The following is an 18635-nucleotide window of genomic DNA, read 5'->3' on the forward strand; positions in this document are numbered from 1 at the left end:
TAGACCACGGGCCTGATGAGCAAAGAGATGCAAATATCCACATATGCACACATGCAGCTCCAGGTTAGAGATCGGCTGGGTTAGTAGGGAGACCATGCTGACTAAGAGGGAATGCCTTTCCCTCCGGGTAACCCAGCACATATACATAATAGATATTTAGCAAGTGTTTAGTAAATGAACGAGTGAATGAATGGACGAGCAAACAGAGGAACGGCCCACTGCAGGAGAGTGTGAGATGTGGGGTCCGGGTGATTACTGCAGAGGGGAGAGAAAGGAATTAATCATGGACCTATGACAGCTGCAGTCTACAAACATGGCAGCCACCTCATCTTCATCTTGAGCAGCATTCAGGTGTCTTGGTGGGTTCTGGAGAGAGACACGGCCCCTCATCAGTGTGCCAGTGTGAATATTAGACATGTGGGTTAGTTGCTAGGGCTGCCTAACAGTATGCTGTGGACTTGGCGCAACAGATGTCCATTTTCTCACAGTTCTGGAGGCTGAGAAGTCCGAGGGTGCAGACAGCTGCTTCTCACCGTGTACTCCCATGGCCTTTTTTGGTGCATGCAGGTGGAGAGAGAGCATGCATGTGAGCTCTCTGGTGTCTCTTCTTACAAGGACACTTATCCCATCATCAGATGAGCGCCTTATAACCTCATTTAACCTTCACCCCCTCTTATAGACCCTGTCTCCAAATTCAGTCACATTGGAGATTAGGGCTTCAACATAAGAATTTGTGGTGAGCTCAGGGGTGGGGGGACGTGATCCAGTACATAGCAGTGTGGTTGCCTAAAGACTTATCCACCAGCACTGAGCCAGGTGCCCCCACAGCTACATCTGGATTTCTACACTTGCTGCAGCGGGAATACTTGGCTTCTACCAACCAGTGCTGAAATAACACTGCTGTAACCACACTTCATAGCATCTGGCAGAGTGCTTTCAACGACACAGTCTAACTTAACTTGGCAGCAAACCTGTGAAGTAGGGACTGTACCCATTTTGTGGATGAGAAGAACGCAGTATAAGAAGTTAAGTGTCTGGCCCACAGCCCCTCAGCTGATCCGTGGTGAACCAAATCCCTCTGCTCCAACTCTTACAGATAGTGCCCAGAGCTTCCCATTAAGGGACTCTTGATTTCCCTTCCATTCCCAGGCTTTTAGTTTCCCAGGAGTATTTAGGAGGCTTTGGGAATTCCGTTGCCTATGAAAGGAAGCAGCTAGGCCTGGTGCACTGTAGACATACTAAAGATTACTTCATAAACAAAAATTAGGTAAAATACTCCTAATGAAGGAACTGAGTAGACAGAAATATCCCTGAGTCTAATTATCTAATGATCTGTGTTTTTGTTTTCCAAGTTCTGAAATTAAGCCTGTTTCATTCTGTTGGTCAGTACAACAGGGTATGGATTCCTGATCCTGAAGAAGTTTGGAAGTCTGCTGAAATAGCAAAGGACTACAAAGTTGGTGACAAAGTCCTGCGACTTTTGCTGGAGGATGGAACGGTGAGGGTCCTTGCTGGCTGTGGCTGCCACAATGTATGAAGGGTAACTGGGATGTATGTGGAGGGGGCACAGCCCCTGTGGGAGGAGCCTGGGAGAGGGCACATGGGGGGTCATCCAGAGTGGCCGGCTGGTGCTGTGGGTCCACTATTTGTACCGCACCCCCCCACCCCACACACTGCCCTAATGAAGGCATCAAGTGCCCTGTGCTGCATACCTGGGCATCCAGCATGGCTGGGAGAACACTGGAAAGTGATTTGCCGTTTTGTTTAAATGTTTATTTTATTTTTGAGAGGGAGAGAAAGAGCATGTGCACAAGCAGGGTAGGGGCAGAGAGAGGAGGACAGGGGATCTGAAGTGAGCTCTGCACTGACAGCAGAGAGCCCCATTGGGGCTGAAACTCATGAACCGTGAGATCATGACCTGAGCTGAAGTCGGACGCTCAATCAACTGGGCCACCCATGCACCCCATTAATTCACCATTTTGGTTTCATGGGTCTCAGCATAGACACTGGGCAAAGATGAGAAACTTGAAGAAAAGTGGTTGGAGCCTAAGGCATCAACCAGTAGAGAAAAACCTCAAGATGGGAAGAGGAAGAGAAGTAGAGGAAGGAGAGAGAAATCAGGAAGGGAGAGGGAGGGGTGAGAGGAGAACAGAAGGAGGGAAAGTCCATCTGTAGGTGGTTGGATAGAAACAGGTAAGAATTGGGAGCTCCAGGATGGCATGTGGCAGGGTGATTAGGGAACTGACGGGAGAAGGGACAAGAGGATAGGAATGCCCAGCTTTGTGTGACGTTGTGAAGAGCCTGTCAGTGCTGGTGTGGCAAAGGATCATGTCAGTGGTGGTTCCTGTGCTGCAGTGTACCTGTGATCAGGCCCTCTCGAAGGCTGGATGTGTCTTTTGATTAACAGCTTCTGCAGATTTTACCACTCCTTTAAGTATCATGAGCTGTCCTTTGCCCCCATAGCCATAATGACATCCCACTGGATCCATAGCTAGCATGAGTCAACTCTCTGGATGCAGAGCTAGACAAAGTATTCATGTTCCATTTGGATGTCAGAGTTGGTCCGGGGAATATCATATGAATATTAAAATGCTGGAATTTTTGAGTCATGCACATGGTCTCTGTAGAAACAGGACACTCTTGGGGCATCTGGGTGGTTCAGTCAGTTGAGCATCCAACTTCGGCTCAGGTCATGATCTCTTGGTTCGTGAGTTTGAGCCCTGCATGAGGCTCACTGCTGTCCACGCAGAGCCTGCTTCAGATCCTCTGTCCCCCTCTTTCTTCTCCTCCCTCGCTTGTGCTCTCTTTCTCTCAAAAATAAATAAACATAAAAAAAAAAAAAAACAAACAGGGCACTCTGTTTCCAATCAGACTGTCCTGGATTTGGGAGTCATCTCCTGAGATCCCAGGTAGGAAGATGAGCAGAGCAACTAAAGACACTTCCTCAAGAAACATACTATCTGGATTCAAAACCTGTGAAGGCCACTTGCTAAGTTTATGACCCTTAGCCTCTAGCTTTCCTCATATGCAAATTGGAGTTAATAATAGCAGGACCTCACAGGGTTGCTGAAGATAAACGAAATGATCCATGTGTGCGGACCACTGGAGAGAGACAGAGAGGACACTGCTACTTCCATTTAGCTAACCCTTCCCCACCAGTAGCTCTTTGCAGCCTTGTGGAGCACTTCCTGCACACACTCTAGGTTCTCATTAGGGATCAGGTGTCTCCACGGAGAAAAATCTCAGACTGCAGCTGCAGTGGCAGTTTGCAGCTTTAGTGAAGTCAGCAGGGCTTCAGGTAGCGACATTCCTGGCTCTGAACGCCAGCCCACGAGAGGCAGGTAAGTGGGCAGGTGGCCAGATAGCTCCTTAGCTTTACAAAGCCTGCTTTGTGTAGGAAAATGTCACCTCTGCCTTCAACTGTTAATCTAATGTTCTTTATGTTTTCTCCCCTCCCCTCAATGACTCTCTTGATTTTCTCTCTCTGTCTCTCTCATACATAACACACACGCACGCGTGCATGCACGTGCACACACACACGGGCTGAACTAGAAAAGGAGGTTGTTAATTTAAAACATAACAGAAGAACTCAAGGAAAGAAGTTATATATGAGCAACAATTTATTTTACTCTCAAAATAAAAGTCTATAGATTAAGAATATTCTGCTTAACTGAACTCCTGTCTTATACCAGTCACAAAAATTAATTCAACATGGATTAACGACTTAAATGTAAGACCCCTAAACCACAACACTCCTAAAAGAAAACATAGGAATAAAGCTCCTTGCCATAGGACTTTGTGATTTTTTTGGATTTGACACCCAGAGCACAAGCAACAAAATAAAAAATAAGTAGATGTGACTACATCAAAGTAAAAGGCTTCTGCACATCAAAAGAAGTTGTCCACAAAGTGAAAAGACAACCTACAGAAGGGGAAAAAGTATTTGCAAACCATATATCTGATAAGGGAGTAATATCCAAAATATATAAATAATTCTTACAACTCAAAAGCAAAAACAAAAACAAACAACATCAAAAATGAAAACAATACTCATAAAAGAAGGGCAAAGGACCCGAACAGACAATTTTCTGAAAAAGATTTTTATAGATGGCCAGCAGACACTTGGAAGGATTTTTGACATTCCTAGTTCTTAGGGAAATGCAATTCAAAACCACCGTGAATATCACCTCACTCCTATTAGAATGGCCATCATCAAAAGGACAGAAAGTCCCAAGACGCCTGGGTGGCTCAGTCGGTTAAGCATCCGACTCTTGATTTCAGCTCAGGTAATGATTTCACGATTCATGGGATCAAACCCTGCATCAGGCTCTGCACTGACAATGTGGAGCCTGCTTGGGATTCTCTCTTTATCCCTCTCTCTGCCCCTCCCCCATTCTCTCTCTCTCTCTCTCTCTCTCTCTCTCAAATATTTAAGAGAAGGACAAAATAACAAATGCCGGTGTGGATGTGGAGAAAAGGGAGACCTGTGTACTGCTAGTGGAACTGTAAATTGAACAGTCACTATGAAAACCAGTATGGAGAACCCTCAACAAAATTTTTTTTAAGTTTATTTATTTTGAGACACAGAGAGAGCATGAGTCGAGGGGGAGGAGAGAGAGAGAATCCCGAGAAGTCTCTGAGCTCAAGATGGGGCTCGATCCCATGAACCATGAGATCATGACCTGAACTGAAATCAAGTCAGATGCTCAACCCACTGAACTACCCAGTCACCCTCAAAAATTTTTAAACAGAGCTACCATATGATCCAGCCGTTCCACTTCTGGGAATATATCTAAAGGAAACAGAAACACTAACTCAAAAAGATAGCTGCACCCCCATGTTTATAGAGCGCTATTCACAATAATCAAGATGTGGAAACAACCTAATTGTTCATCAACAGATGAATGGATAAATAAATTGTATATATGCAGCACCTGAGTGGCTCAGTCAGTTAAGCATCTGACTCTTGGTTTCAGCTCAAATCATGGTCTACAGTTTGTGAGTTCAAGCCCTGCATTGGGCTCTGCACTGACAGCGCGGAGCCTGCTTGGGATTCTCTCTCTCTGTCTCTCTCTCTCTCTCTCTCTCTCTCCCCTCCCTCCCTCCCCCTCCCTCTCTCTCCCCACTCCTCTTCTCTTCTCTTCTCTCTCTCTCACTCTCCCCCCTCCCCACCTTAGAATAAAAAAAAAAAAAAAAAGGATACAAACATCCAGTTACAAGATAAGTTCCAGGAGTGTAATGTGCAACATGATGACTGTGGCTACACTGCTAGGAAAATTAAACTAAATCTTGAGAGTGCTCATCACAATGAGAAAATTTTTTTCTTTTCTCCCTTTATTATTACATCTTTATGAAATGATGGATGTGAGCTGAACCTACTGTGGTAATCATTTCATGGTATATGTAAAACAAACCATTATGGTTTATACCTTAAAATTTTACAGTGATATATGTCAATTATTTCTCAATAAAACAGGGAAAAACAATATTCTGCTGGGGGCAGGTCCATGAATATATTTGCACTGAAAATGGAGCAGGCAGCTGTCATGATCCAATATAGTTGGCCTAGATTGCCCTGAGCTGCTCTCCAAACAGACCAACCAACAACAAACCAAATCCTCTCAGCATTGATAGGAGGCATTAGGACACATGCTTCAGAGCCAAACATATCCATACTGTGTGACCTTGGACAAGGAGCTTAAACTCTTTGAAGCTGTCTCCTTAGCTGTTAATTAGGGTACTCATGCCCTCCTTGGAAGGCAGTTTTGAGGAGTGCTGACTACATGGCATAGGGTGTGCATAGTGGGCACTTGCGAGGGGACAGCCAGGTCACTTTGTGGAGCTGGTTCAAGACCAGGTATCAGAAAGAAGGCGGCCTGGGAAAGTGGAAGGAAAACCAGCTTGCTGGATAACCTTGATCAAGTCACTTCCCCAAGCTGTGAAATGAACGTAAAGGAAGTTAGAACAGGTGGTCATAAGGTCCCATGATTCTCTGCCATTTGGAGCCCAGTCGTCTGTGGTGTCAGCACCACTAGGCTTGCTAACCTCTCCCTTCTACTCAGGCACCTATTTTGGGAATACTAGGTGAAATCTACCAGACAAGAGACCATCCCCAGCAAGTTACTCAGCCCAGGGCTGAGGGTAATGGGAACAGGCAGCCTTATAAGGGGGGCATGAGCCCTCAGACAGGAGTTACAAGCACATGGATCTTCTCAAAGAGTCACCACCACTCACATGGGCTCCTTCAGACACTTCTCACCACCCAGCAGAACCCTGTTTTCAGACAAAAACTTGGGTGGCTCTCAACATCTAAACTGCATACAAGTGGAGCCCTGTGATAGCAATGAGATGGGGTGCCCAGGTCCCTGCCCACATGGCTTTTCTGTACGTCTCATGGAAGCTTCAGTGAGGTTCTATAGCTCTGAGGACCCCTGGCCTGGTCCAGCCAGTCTTCTCACAGATGGGAGAAGAGGGGCCCAGAAAGAGCGAGTGACTTACCCCAGGGCCCATGTCCAATACCTTCGTCCCCTGGCTCCCACTTTCCAAGAGTCAGCCGTGGAGATTATTTTCTCATTGCTACACATAGGTTTGTTTTTCAGAGTGTCAGGGACCACTCCAAACACATGGTAGATAGGACAGAGGACTAGAGTTCAATAGAAACACCAAGGATATTTTACTTCTTGAACTTTAATTTCATCTTTGTCCATAGGAGCTGGATTATTCCATTGATCCAGAATCTCTGCCTCCACTTCGGAATCCTGACATCCTCGTGGGTGAGAATGACCTCACAGCCCTCAGCTATCTCCACGAACCTGCGGTGCTTCACAATCTCAGAATCCGCTTTGCAGAATCCAAACTCATTTACACCTACAGTGGTAAGGAGAGTGATTCTAGGAGAGCAGGAATGACCCGGAAACACAGTGCTTGCTGTCTAGGGTGTCCTGAGGACATTTTATATCGTGTTTATGTTAGAAATGTTGACTTCTGCCAAAATGTGTACTCACAGCTACACCTTTGCCCAGATTTCTATCTAACAAGCACAGAGGTTTGATCTTCAAGAGTCTGTTGTAAACAGAAGTGTCTACAGGTGGGGAGAATCTTCATCAAGAATTGATATCAGACTTCCCAGAAAAATATATCTGGGTAAAGCTTGTGTTTGAGTTTCTCATTGGATTTGATACATTTATGACTTACTTGGGGCAACGATGTTATCATATATTTACACTGAGAATTACAAAACTTTTCAGTTTTAGGGCATTCCCATCCGCCATCTCATCCAACTCTGAGAGTAGCCCAGAAGTGTGGGTGGCATCTGTAGGCAACTGAGATTCGGAGCATTAAGTGATCTGCCCAAAGTCACATGGCAGGTTTAGTAACTGGCGGAGCTGGGCTTACTCCAGAGAACCTGGAGAAATGGGTGACGGTCAGAACCTCAGCGTTGCATCTGGCATCTTTCCCCAGGAATCATTTTGGTGGCTATGAATCCTTACAAGCAGTTGCCAATCTACGGAGATGCCATCATCCATGCCTACAGCGGGCAGAACATGGGCGATATGGACCCACATATATTTGCTGTGGCTGAAGAGGCGTACAAGCAGATGGCCAGGTAGCCGCTTACTGGGTGGGACTTCCTCTTACTCTCCCAACACTCCTGCATTTGCTGGGCCCTCACAGTGGAGGGGAGACATCTGGTGTGGTCTCATTAAAGGTGACCATACGACCAGAGAGTGAGGGCACTTGGTAGAGCAGACTAATGAGTAACAAATGATTGTATGTGAAACCTGTCTAGACCGAGTTTCCTGGTTTTTCTTCCTTCTAAGTAGTCAAAGGTCAAACCTACCAATCTGGGAAAAGCAGATGCTTCTCTTGCACTGTGTTTGGTTGGAAGAATATTGATTTATTCTCCACTGTGAGATGTTTAAGCTTTATTCCCCATCTAACCCAGCAAAAAGTTATGATGGATGAGCACAGGTTTTAGATGTAAGAGCTTTGGAGTTTTATCCTCTTTCAGCTTCAATGTCCTCATCTGTAAAGTATGAAGAATAGAGGGGCACCTGGGTGGCTCAGTCGGCTGAGGGTCCAGCTTCGGCTTAGGTCATAATCTCGTGGTCCGTGAGTTCGTGCCCCACATCGGGCTCTGTGTGGTCAGCTCGGAGCCTGGGTCCTGCTTCCGTTTCTGTGTCTCCCTCTCACTCTGGCCCTACCCCACTTGCTTTCTCTCCCTCTCAAAAAATAAATAAACATGAAAAAAAATTTTTTTAGGTATGAATGAAGAATAGAAACACCATCTTATCTTTGCTGATCCTTTTACAGTTTGAAAAGAACTCTCCGGACAGTGGTCTCCTTTAAGTCTTGCAACACCCCTGTGAAGTCAGTTGAGCCACCATCATTGCCCTCATTTCATAAATGGAAACCTGAGGCACAGAATCTGGACCCTACATAATCTAGGCAACCATCTGAGTGTCCTCAGCTTTAGTGTCTTCCATCTGTGAGCCAGACACTCAGAGAGCACCCATTCTACGTTCCACTGCTTATAATCAGGAAAAAATAATGGTGGTGTGTGTGGTTCTCTCCTACCAAGAAGGCTGGTGGGCATTTTAGAACTCGCATGGCACCTCTCTCAGTCATCAGGGACTGGATGCCTTTTAGATCTTCTGTCCGTGGAGTGAGACCCTCATCCTGAAGGCAAGCTAATACTTAGCCATCTCCTCCATATTGTTGGCACCAGAGTGTCAGAGGGGAAGTATGTGCCCCTCCTGGTTAAAGAGACTTCCCAGAAGCCCCACAAAGACTTCTGCTCACAGCTCGTCTAGGACCTATTCACAGGGCCATGCCTGGCGGCAAGTAAGGTTGGAATAGGTAGTCTTTCATATGCACAGCAGTGTTCCCACTGAAAATTGGGGCATAGTCTCTAAGAAGGAGGGGAGGAGGAATGTTGGATAGAGATTCACCAGTTAATAACCAGTTACCTTGGTCTCTGCTACAGCAAATTTCCTCCAAACTGAAAAACACCTGTGGTTCTAGGATTTGCCCTGGCTCCCTATAAGTCTTCCAGGCACTCTGCAATTAAGGTCCATGGCTCATAGCCTGATGGGCCAGGGCTGCTCCTGTACGTCAATAGTATGAGCTCACTGGAGCTATCGGGCTGAGCCAGTTTCAACTTGAAAAGTCCATTTTCTCTGGAGGCCTGTCTGTCTAAATGTGATAGAACTGAATGTAAGGTAGGTTTGTACTGGACTTGCTGATACTAACCTGGGAGTCAGAAAAGCCCAGCTTTACTAAGCCCGGCTCCATTTCTATCTGGCGGGGGACACTGTAGGTGTCCGTCACTGATCTCCTCAGAGTCTTGCTCTTTTGGGCAGGAACTCCATCTCTGAGGTGCTCCCAGCATTCACAGGGAGGTGCTCTGCCCTGGGTCAAGTCACCTTACCTTTCTGAGTCATTGTTGTACCATTCCATAAAAATAGATACATGTGGCATAGGATTTTTGTGAGGCTTAAATGAGGATCCTTATAAAGTATCCATGGAGTGCCTTGTATCTATAAGCAGTGCTGGATACATAGAACAGCTTTATAGTACAGTCCTGCTATCACCTTATGATGTGAGAAGTTGAATACATTTTTTTAATTTTTTTTAATGTTTATTTATTTTTGAGAGAGAGACAGAGCATGAATGTGGGAGGAACAGAGAGAGAGGGAGACACAGAATCTGAAGCAGGCTCCAGGCTCTGAACTGTCAGCACAGAAACCAACTCAGGGCTCAAACTCTCAAGCCATGAGATCATGACTTGAGCTGAGGTCGGACACTTAACTGACTGAGCCACGCAGGCACCCCCAAGTTGAATACCTTTTTAAAGATCTCCAGCATGTGGGCTTACTGAGCACCTATGTTCCCAAGCATATTTTGAATAATTGCTCTCCAAATAATGCCTTTAAAATGTTTTATGTTTATGTGGGGATACAGAGGAGTTGACCTGGGCCCAAGATGGCTTTCTTTAGAGGCCTGCTTGCAAGGTTGGTATAGGGCTAGCCTCTGGGAACTTGGATTTTAGGAAGTTCCCCACCATTATCCAATTGAGGAGAGAGGTTCATTGTACCTTGACTGTGTAGATGATGTGGTTCATGCTGAGCACCTGCCTTCCTTCAGGGCATCTGGAATTTTGGTACACGCTCTGCCTATGTGACCAGCCCCCAATACAAACCCTGGCCACTGAATCTCTAAAGAGCTTCGTGGTAGACAGCACTTCCCATGTCTTGTCATAATTCATTGCTGTAGTAATTAAGGATTCACACTCAGCTTCCTCTGGACTTGGCCCCATGTGCCTTTCTTCTTTGCAGAGTTAGCCTTTTGGTGTGATGAATCTTAGCCATGAACATGACTGTGTGCTGAGTCCTGTGAGTCCTCCTGGTGGGTCACTGACCTGAGAGGGTCTTGGGGGACCCTCAACATGGGGGACAGGGCAAGAAACAAAGTTTAGCTTGATCACATAGAAAAAAAGACTAGAAGGGAATTCACTGGAATGTTAAAAAGTAGTTACCTTAGAGTAATGAAACAAAGTTTACCTTCTCTCCCCTTGTCTGTGTTTTTCTTACTGAGTACATATTACCTTTTTAATAGCAAAAAAACAGTATCTAAAAAATCCTTTAATTTACTTGCTTTAGAAACAATAAAAATCAGTCAATAATTGTAAGTGGGGAGTCAGGTGCTGGAAAGACAGTGTCTGCTCGCTACGCCATGAGATACTTCGCCACCGTCAGCAAGTCCAGCAGTAACGCCCATGTGGAGGACAAGGTTCTGGCATCGAACCCCATAACTGAGGTGTGTACCCTGCGGGAGGTGGGGAGTGGGGTCACAGGCAGCAATGTGCAATAATGGAGAAGTGGATTGGTTGTGTATATGTTTCCCTGGCTAACCTGAATCCCTCAGCTTTAAAGACCATAGAAGTGAGGGCCAGAAAGTCTGTTCTCTGATAGGATTCGAAGGAGCTTGAAGAAGAGACTACCCTGCTAAGGCTCTCTCCTCAACCTGCTGGGCTAGAAATCAGATTTCAGGAGTCCTGTGTCTATATTTATATACCAAAGGAAATTTCCTTGACCACAGACACCACTGGTGCACTGAGACCACTGGTGTTCTTCAGCCAATGCCACCAAGTTTCATGAGCTGATTGTTAAATATTCAGAAATTTTTTGGTAAGCTGACTATTAAAATTTTGATAGTTCAACATCAGTCATGGTGGGAATATTTACACTTTATAAATTGGCAAATGCCACATATCAAGGCTCTTCTGCTTCCCTCTCTGAGAGCTGATCCACCAGCCCAACTCTGACTGGGAGAGCAGTGTGAACAAGACCAGTCCTCATGGCACCCAGGAGCAAGGAGACAGCCCTTAAGGAAGAAGGGTCATCGCAAAGGCTCAGGAGATGATCAAAGGCCAGCTCTGACTGCTTTGCAAAGTGGGAAAAGGACTGATTTAAATTTATTTGGAAGCATTGCAAAAAATTAAGATCATTAGATTCCTAGATCTCTCTCCCTGTTTTCTCAAATCAAAATCATCAGTGTTTATCAGGCCTATTTTGTTTAAGCCCCTGTACCAGATAATATAGGAAGTAATGGAAAAGAATAAGCCCCAGTCCCCAAGTTGAAAGACTCCTCTAACATAAACACATTTAAAGTTAAATGGAGGGACGCCTGGGTGGCTCACTCAGTTAAACGTTTAACTTCAGCTCAGGTCATGATGTTACGGTTTATGAGTTTGAGCCCTATGTTGGCAGCTGCACTGACAGCATGGAGCCTGCTTCAGATTCTCTCTCTCCCTCTTTCTGCCCCTCCCCTACTCAAGCTGTCTCTGTCTCTCTTAAAATAAATAAACTTAAAAAAAAAAGTGGAAACATAAACCACAATCTAAGGTAGCAGTAGAAAAGTTGTCCAGAGGTACTGCCCAGTGGGTAAATTTGTGTGATTATTTGTTTAAGGTTGGTCTCACCCACTAGATTATAAGCTCCACGAAGGCAGGACCGTGTCTTCTTGGTTCACCTTTGTCACCCAAGGACGTGGCGCATAGCAGGTGCTCAGTAAATATGTGTTGTCAGAAAGCATGATGACCTGGGCAGGAAGTACAGTATGTGTGCATGAGAAGGGTACTTCCAGATGGAAAATGCTCAGGAAGGGGGAGGGGATGGGCAGAGAAGAGACAGAATTCAAGAGTGGAAATAAAAAGCAAAAGTCATGCCTAGAATATGGAAAGAATGGGAGAGGGCAGTTTTTTGGTTGAGTGGAAGGTCTGGGTAGAGAAGTGGTAAGAGATAGGGAAAGAAATAAAGTTTGAATGATGTGTTCTTTTAATTGAGCATCTATAATATTTGGGGCATGGATGTGGTGATCCTCCCAACTCCGCAAGCTGCGTATTATTCCCGTGTTACAGGTAAGAAATCCAGACTTGGAAAGATGAAATCAGTTTTCTAGCATTACACAGACAGCAAAAACAGGAGCCTAGGAACCATGAAACGTCAGAACCTGTGCTCGTTCTAATCCTGCTCAGTGTCTCCTAGCAAGATGGAGGAGAGCCTTGAATGGCAGGTAGAGGATGTGTCATGTCCCCTCTGAGCTTTGGGCTGCTTCCCTCACCCGCCCCCCCAACCTTCCTCTGCTAAACAGACCTTCTCCCAGCATACAGGATTGGATTTTATTAAGCAAAGATCTTTTTAACATTATTGAGGGTTCTCTGTTTTGTAGGCTGTTGGAAATGCCAAGACCACCCGCAATGACAACAGTAGTCGGTTTGGGAAATACACAGAAATCAGTTTTGATGAGAGAAATCAGATTATAGGAGCCAACATGAGAACTTACCTGCTGGAGAAATCCAGAGTTGTCTTTCAAGTAAGTATAAAAATATCAGTTAAGTTTCCTTTTTCCCAACTCTTAAAGTACTGTTTACACTTACATACTCACTAGACAACCTACATTGCTTTGTGACTTGAAGAATAGAGTTTCCTGTCTTTCATTTGTATTTTGGCTTATTTTTTTTCTGTTTCTTAAAAACAAAAAATTGATGGATAGATGCGATATCAGTGGAATGATATGACTCCACCAAAGGGAAGAATTATGATTTTTAATTTTGGGGCATTTAAAAGATCCTTAGTGTTTAACAATCAAGTTTCTCTTTCTAGAACACAGAAACTGCTTGAAACAGACAAAGATGTTAGACTGGCTTTTCTGTCAGGAAGGGAATGGGCTTACAGCTAGTGGGGTGGGGGGTGGGGAGTTAGGAGAAAGAGCCTTCCGTCAGTAAAGTGGAGAAAATTCTCCTAGTTTTGGCCCAGGAGAGTACCAGTAAGCCTTATATCGCAGGATGTTTCTTAAAATTTTCAACTAGTTCAGGGGCACCTGGGTGGCTCAGTCTGTTGGGCATCTGACTCTTGATTTCAGCTCAGGTCATAATCCCAGGGTCATGGGATCGAGCCCTGCATCAGGCTGAGCATGGAGCCTGCTTGGGATTGTCTCTCTCTCCCTCTCTCTCTCTCTGCCCCTGCCCGCTGCTAGCTCTTTCTCTCACTCTCTCTCTCTCTCAAAACAAAAATTTCACCTAGTACAAATTACATTATTCTCACTTCGCAGAGTGTTTTCATTTACTAGCATTTTCTCTGGGGTCCTTGTCTGGAAGGCAATCATGAGCCAGCAGCTCTCCCTCTGCCAGTGAGCCAGCAGAGGGCAGCAAGTTGCTCACAGACTTATCAACCAGAGAAGAAACCCATGTAAGTGTTGGTGTCTGTGAGAGCAGAATTGTCAGTCCACGTTAGCCATCTAAGACCCATTACCTGAAAACCTCATGTTTTTACTGTAAAGGGTTGCCATAACTTCAGGATTTTTCTTTATTTTACAGTCAGAAAATGAACGAAATTACCACATTTTTTACCAGCTCTGTGCATCTGCGCAGCAGTCGGAATTTAAACATCTTAAATTGGGTACGTGGTGGTGATGTATGGAAGTATCTGTCCCTTTTATGTAGGGGATTAAATTCTAGGTTGATTTCTTCTTAGAGTAGTATCACTTAAAGAAATATTCTGTTCCAAGACATAAATCCTTGGATTTAGGGGTGGAACTGATGCATCTAACTAAGGAGATACATGGAGGGGCAGGGTGGAGACCTTCAACTCCAGGGATTTTTTCAAAGCTCATGGGTGTTCGTGATCATACAGCCAGAACTACCTGAATAAGGCCTCCTGACCACTGGGACTTGGTACTGTAAACCCCTATGCTTTTCTTTACCTGAACTTCCTTGGGTAGCCGTTTTTCCAACATGTAAGACATATTTCCTTGTCTTCTGAGATGGAGTACCTCTGTCATAATTTGAGCTTCCTTGATGACTCAAGGTCATTATTATTTATAGTTCTGACTAATTATGCTGCAGGGACAGCAGAACTCTTTGTCCTTTAGCACAAACAGTGGACTCCTGTGCTGTCACAGCTCTCCTCTCTTGGTTGTCTGTGCTATATTGGTAGATAGAATTGTCCAGTAAATTTCTTCACATCTCACATAAAGATAATACCTATGCCTGTCACAGAATGTGAGTAGCAAATGTGGAAGAGCCTTCTGAAGGGTCACAGTCACCTACTATTCAAATATTAGGTGTGCATATGGTTATCCACTTGATTGTGGTGATGATTTTGTCAAGGTATACTATATCAAAACTCATCAAATTACACATCTTAAACATGTAGAGTTTATTCTGTGTTCAATAAACCCCAGTAAAGCTGTATAAAATGGTTAGATACGGGAACAAACACCATGAGCTTTGTAGTCATGCCCGTGTTTAAATTCTTGCCCTGCCTCACTTTTCGGAGCCTTGGCTTCTGTGTCTGTAACGTAGAATTCTAAGGAATAAATGGATTCCTGTGTGTTAGGTGCTTACCACAGCGCATTACTTGTGAGCTTCCTGCCTTGTTTCTGATAAACACATATGTACAAATGTATGTGTCACAGACATTAACAATCTTTTGATTTCAGGGAGTGCAGAGGAATTTAATTACACAAGAATGGGAGGCAGTACTGTCATTGAGGGTGTGAATGACAGAGCAGACATGGTAGAGACTCAGAAGACCTTCACACTACTGGGTAAGTTGAAGTGTCCTGAACAAAGTGTGGCCATTTTCTCTTTTAAAAAAAAGGAAAGAGAGGGATGTCCAGGGTGCATGTGTTTAAAGAGTCCTAATAAATTCTAATCTTAGGATGAGCCAGTCAGAATATATTTGGAGACCAAGCATTCAAGACTATGCTTTAACCTTAAAAGATCTAGAAATCAACTCGTTAGCCCTCAGGCTCGCTGGTTTGCAGGTGAGAAACATGGGCTGTGCTCCCATGGCTGCCCCAAAGCTCCTCTGGGCTGCCTTCGGAGAAGACTGGTAAATCAGGTCTGGAGGGTCATGCTGCCCCTGTTTGGCCTGATAAAATAGCAGATGCTTACATGGAACTTACCGAGTGCCACGCACCATCCTAAGCACTTTGTTACCTGTATTAGCTTGTTTAGTTTACAAGCACTTTATGAGGTGGATGGGGCATTTCCCCCGTTTTACCACAGGGGAATGGAGAAGTCTTATAACATTTTTATATAGAAAACAAGATCTTGGATTGCTTGGTCTTTCTCCACTTTGCCTTTCCCACATGGAGCTCACATTTGGAAAGTGTCTATCAAATGACATTGATAATAAAAATTATCATTCACTTTCCCATAGTGTATCAGTGTAGACTTTAACACCTGCCTGCCAGTCAAAGCTTCCGATCTGTGGTTTAAGACGACAGGCCATTTTTACATCTCACAGAGAGTATTTGTTTTACCAGTTTGTTTTCATTATTGTGGCTTGGTTGACTATATTTAAATGTAAAAGGCAAAGAATTCCAGGTTAAATGTATCAGAAAAATAGGCAAGATTTGGATAATGGTGAATGAAAACTGGTTGGTTTCCTAAGCACAATTAACGATCTGATTTTGCCTCTTCCAAATGAATTAAGGAGAAGGGCAGTTTAAGTATTGTATAATAAGATAAACACTTTGGGTACTGATAAACATTTTCTTAAAATAATTATAGTCATAATTTCATCTTTTTATAATGTGCTCCATTGAGAGAGAACACCGTGTATGAGGAGGGATCAGGTGGCCTCACTCTGGCACGGCCCCTGTGGGACCTTGGTCCACATGCCCTGTCCTCCTTCCCACCTCTACCCTTCCGACACTCCTTCCCAGCTCTATAATGTTTCACCTCACAGCAAAATGATACAAGAGAAATAGAGTAGGCTTTGGGGTCAAATAAACATGACTTGAAATCTAGTTGGCAGGACTCTAAAGGGGTTGCCCTTCCTGAGACTCAGTTTCCTGATCTGTAGAATGGCCATATTCCTTACCCACAGGGCTCTCGTGATAACTGGTAAGGAAATGTATGTGAAAGTCCCTGACACCAGGCTGAGCATGTAGCCAGTGCTTGCTAAATATTACAGCCTGCCCTCAATCTCTGTTTGCTGTTGTCCAAGCCCTAGCCATCCTTTGAGCAAAACACCCCTTTCTCCATGAAACCTTCCCTGATCATTGGAGACCAGCAGCAGCAATTTTTTTTTTCACTGCCTCACACAAATCAGATGGTTTTCACAAATATCCACACTATCAGGTCCAGGACTAGGGTGAGGCAGGAGAGGCGACTAGAGCACAGACTTGAAGGAGGCACTCAGGTACTCATTCTCAGGGTGACACAAATGTCGGGTCAGCCCCTGGCACCCAGCTTGCCTCACCTTGTCCCACCCAGCCTTACACACCTGGCGTGGGTGTCTTGACAAAGCCCCCAAAGTCTTGTGGGGAGATAGAGTAAAACAATCTACTGCCGGGGCGCCTGGGTGGCGCAGTCGGTTAAGCGTCCGACTTCAGCCAGGTCACGATCTCGCGGTCCGTGAGTTCGAGCCCCGCGTCGGGCTCTGGGCTGATGGCTCAGAGCCTGGAGCCTGTTTCCGATTCTGTGTCTCCCTCTCTCTCTGCCCCTCCCCCGTTCATGCTCTGTCTCTCTCTGTCCCAAAAATAAATAAACGTTAAAAAAAAAAAAAAAATTAAAAAAAAAAAACAATCTACTGCCTCTCATGGCTGCTAATGGTGTAGGCTGCCCGGTGTCAGAAGTGGGTGGGGTGGAAGGAGGTTGGGGCCGTCTTCCCCTGACCTTCCAGGGAGCCCTCTCAGCCTGTGACTGGTGTGGTGGGCAGAATGCCAGGAATGTGATGGACTCTGCACCTGTTTACTCTCTACCAAGCCTGTGACTTAAAGATGCTAGCCCAGTGAATGTCTCCTTTGATCAGCTGTGCCTTGGCCGTTAGACCTCATAATTTAGTAGTAAATTATCTATCATCATGTATTTGCTCCGATTTTTTTCACGTGTCATAACATGGGTCTGTGGCCTTTCATAGATCCATCTACTTTTTTCTGGGCATCAGTTTCCCCATTTGATTACTGAGATAGCACTGAGAATATTCAGTTGTTCCAATTACCAATTGCTTTTTCCCCAAATCTTAGTGGCCTAATATGACACATTATTATTATGTTTCGTGATTCTGGGGTGACTGGGCTCAGCTGGATACTTCTCATTTGGGGACTATTCTGTGCCGGTGGGTAGGGGCCTGATCTTCTGAAGCCTTCTTTCTCCTATCAGCTGGAATGGTTAGAAGTACTGGGGCCTGGGCGGGCATCTCTCTCTCTCCACAGGAACTTCCTCACGGCACGCTGGTCCCAGGGTAAATGAACTGTGCACGTTGTGGCTAGCTTCTCCCAGAGCTGGTTACAGTAGGCTTGGTGAAATCTGTAAGACTTTATGAACCAGCCTCAGAAGTAAAGCAGCATCACTAATGCCATGTGCTAATGGTTAAAAGTGAGTCACAGGGCCAGCTCAGACTCATAACTCATGGTGAGAGAACTGCACCGTACATGAACACTGGGAAGATGATGCACTGGGGGCCATCTTTGGAGAGTAGCCACCGCCCCTCCCAGTAGCTGTTAGGGATGCTGTGAGGATTAAGAGATAATGTCTAAAGTGGTTTATGAACTATGGCATGCTATATCAGTATGAAAGATCAGTATATATTTAATGAAAGCATGACTTCACTGCATGAATCACTAAAAAATGTCCTAGACCAGAGGTCAGCAGATTGCTGTCTGTTTTTGTAAATAAAGTTTTATTGGAACATAGACACACTCATTTGTTTAAATATGGTCTATGGCTGTTTCCATGCTGTGGTGGCAGAATTGTGATAGACTGTACAGCCTGCAAAGCCTAACAAGAAAACATTTGCTGCCCTTTGTCCTAGATGGTAGAGTGAGCATAGTTGATGGATTCCTTAGAGTTTTCTTACAGTATATGAAGATTCATGGATGGACTTCATGAAGCTATCTTAGCTTCATCCCTGTGTGTCTCACCAAGGAAGTTCCCTGATGACTGTGTACCAGGCAAAGAAGTTTGAGCAGACGGCAGAGGTCCATTCACTGTTGTGGAGTGGAACCGGATGACCTCACTGTAACTTTGAGCTTGCCATCATCCTGTGACCGCCCCCCCCCCAACCAAATACCTCATTCTGCATGTTGATTTTAGGGTCTCTAAACCTTTGCCATCCAAC

The 18635-nt window shown here is 44.9% G+C and overlaps 1 protein-coding gene across 1 annotated transcript in view; it reads left to right on the plus strand.

Moving 5' to 3' along the window:
- The first annotated feature begins 291 nt into the window (after nt 1-291).
- The window catches only part of MYO5C (myosin VC), a 94634-nt gene continuing 76290 nt past the window's right edge, over nt 292-18635 (plus strand). Inside the window, exons 1-8 of the mRNA XM_047074655.1 lie at nt 292-421; nt 1353-1498; nt 6710-6875; nt 7462-7606; nt 10662-10818; nt 12733-12876; nt 13880-13961; nt 15004-15111. Of these exons, the coding sequence (XP_046930611.1) occupies nt 292-421; nt 1353-1498; nt 6710-6875; nt 7462-7606; nt 10662-10818; nt 12733-12876; nt 13880-13961; nt 15004-15111 (1078 nt within the window). The remainder of the gene's footprint in view (nt 422-1352; nt 1499-6709; nt 6876-7461; nt 7607-10661; nt 10819-12732; nt 12877-13879; nt 13962-15003; nt 15112-18635) is intronic.

The sequence above is a fragment of the Lynx rufus genome, unplaced genomic scaffold, assembly GCF_022079265.1.
Source record: "Lynx rufus isolate CCGP_SWC_20201006 ecotype Redwood Valley unplaced genomic scaffold, mLynRuf1.p SCAF_13, whole genome shotgun sequence".
Taxonomy (NCBI): domain Eukaryota; kingdom Metazoa; phylum Chordata; class Mammalia; order Carnivora; family Felidae; genus Lynx; species Lynx rufus.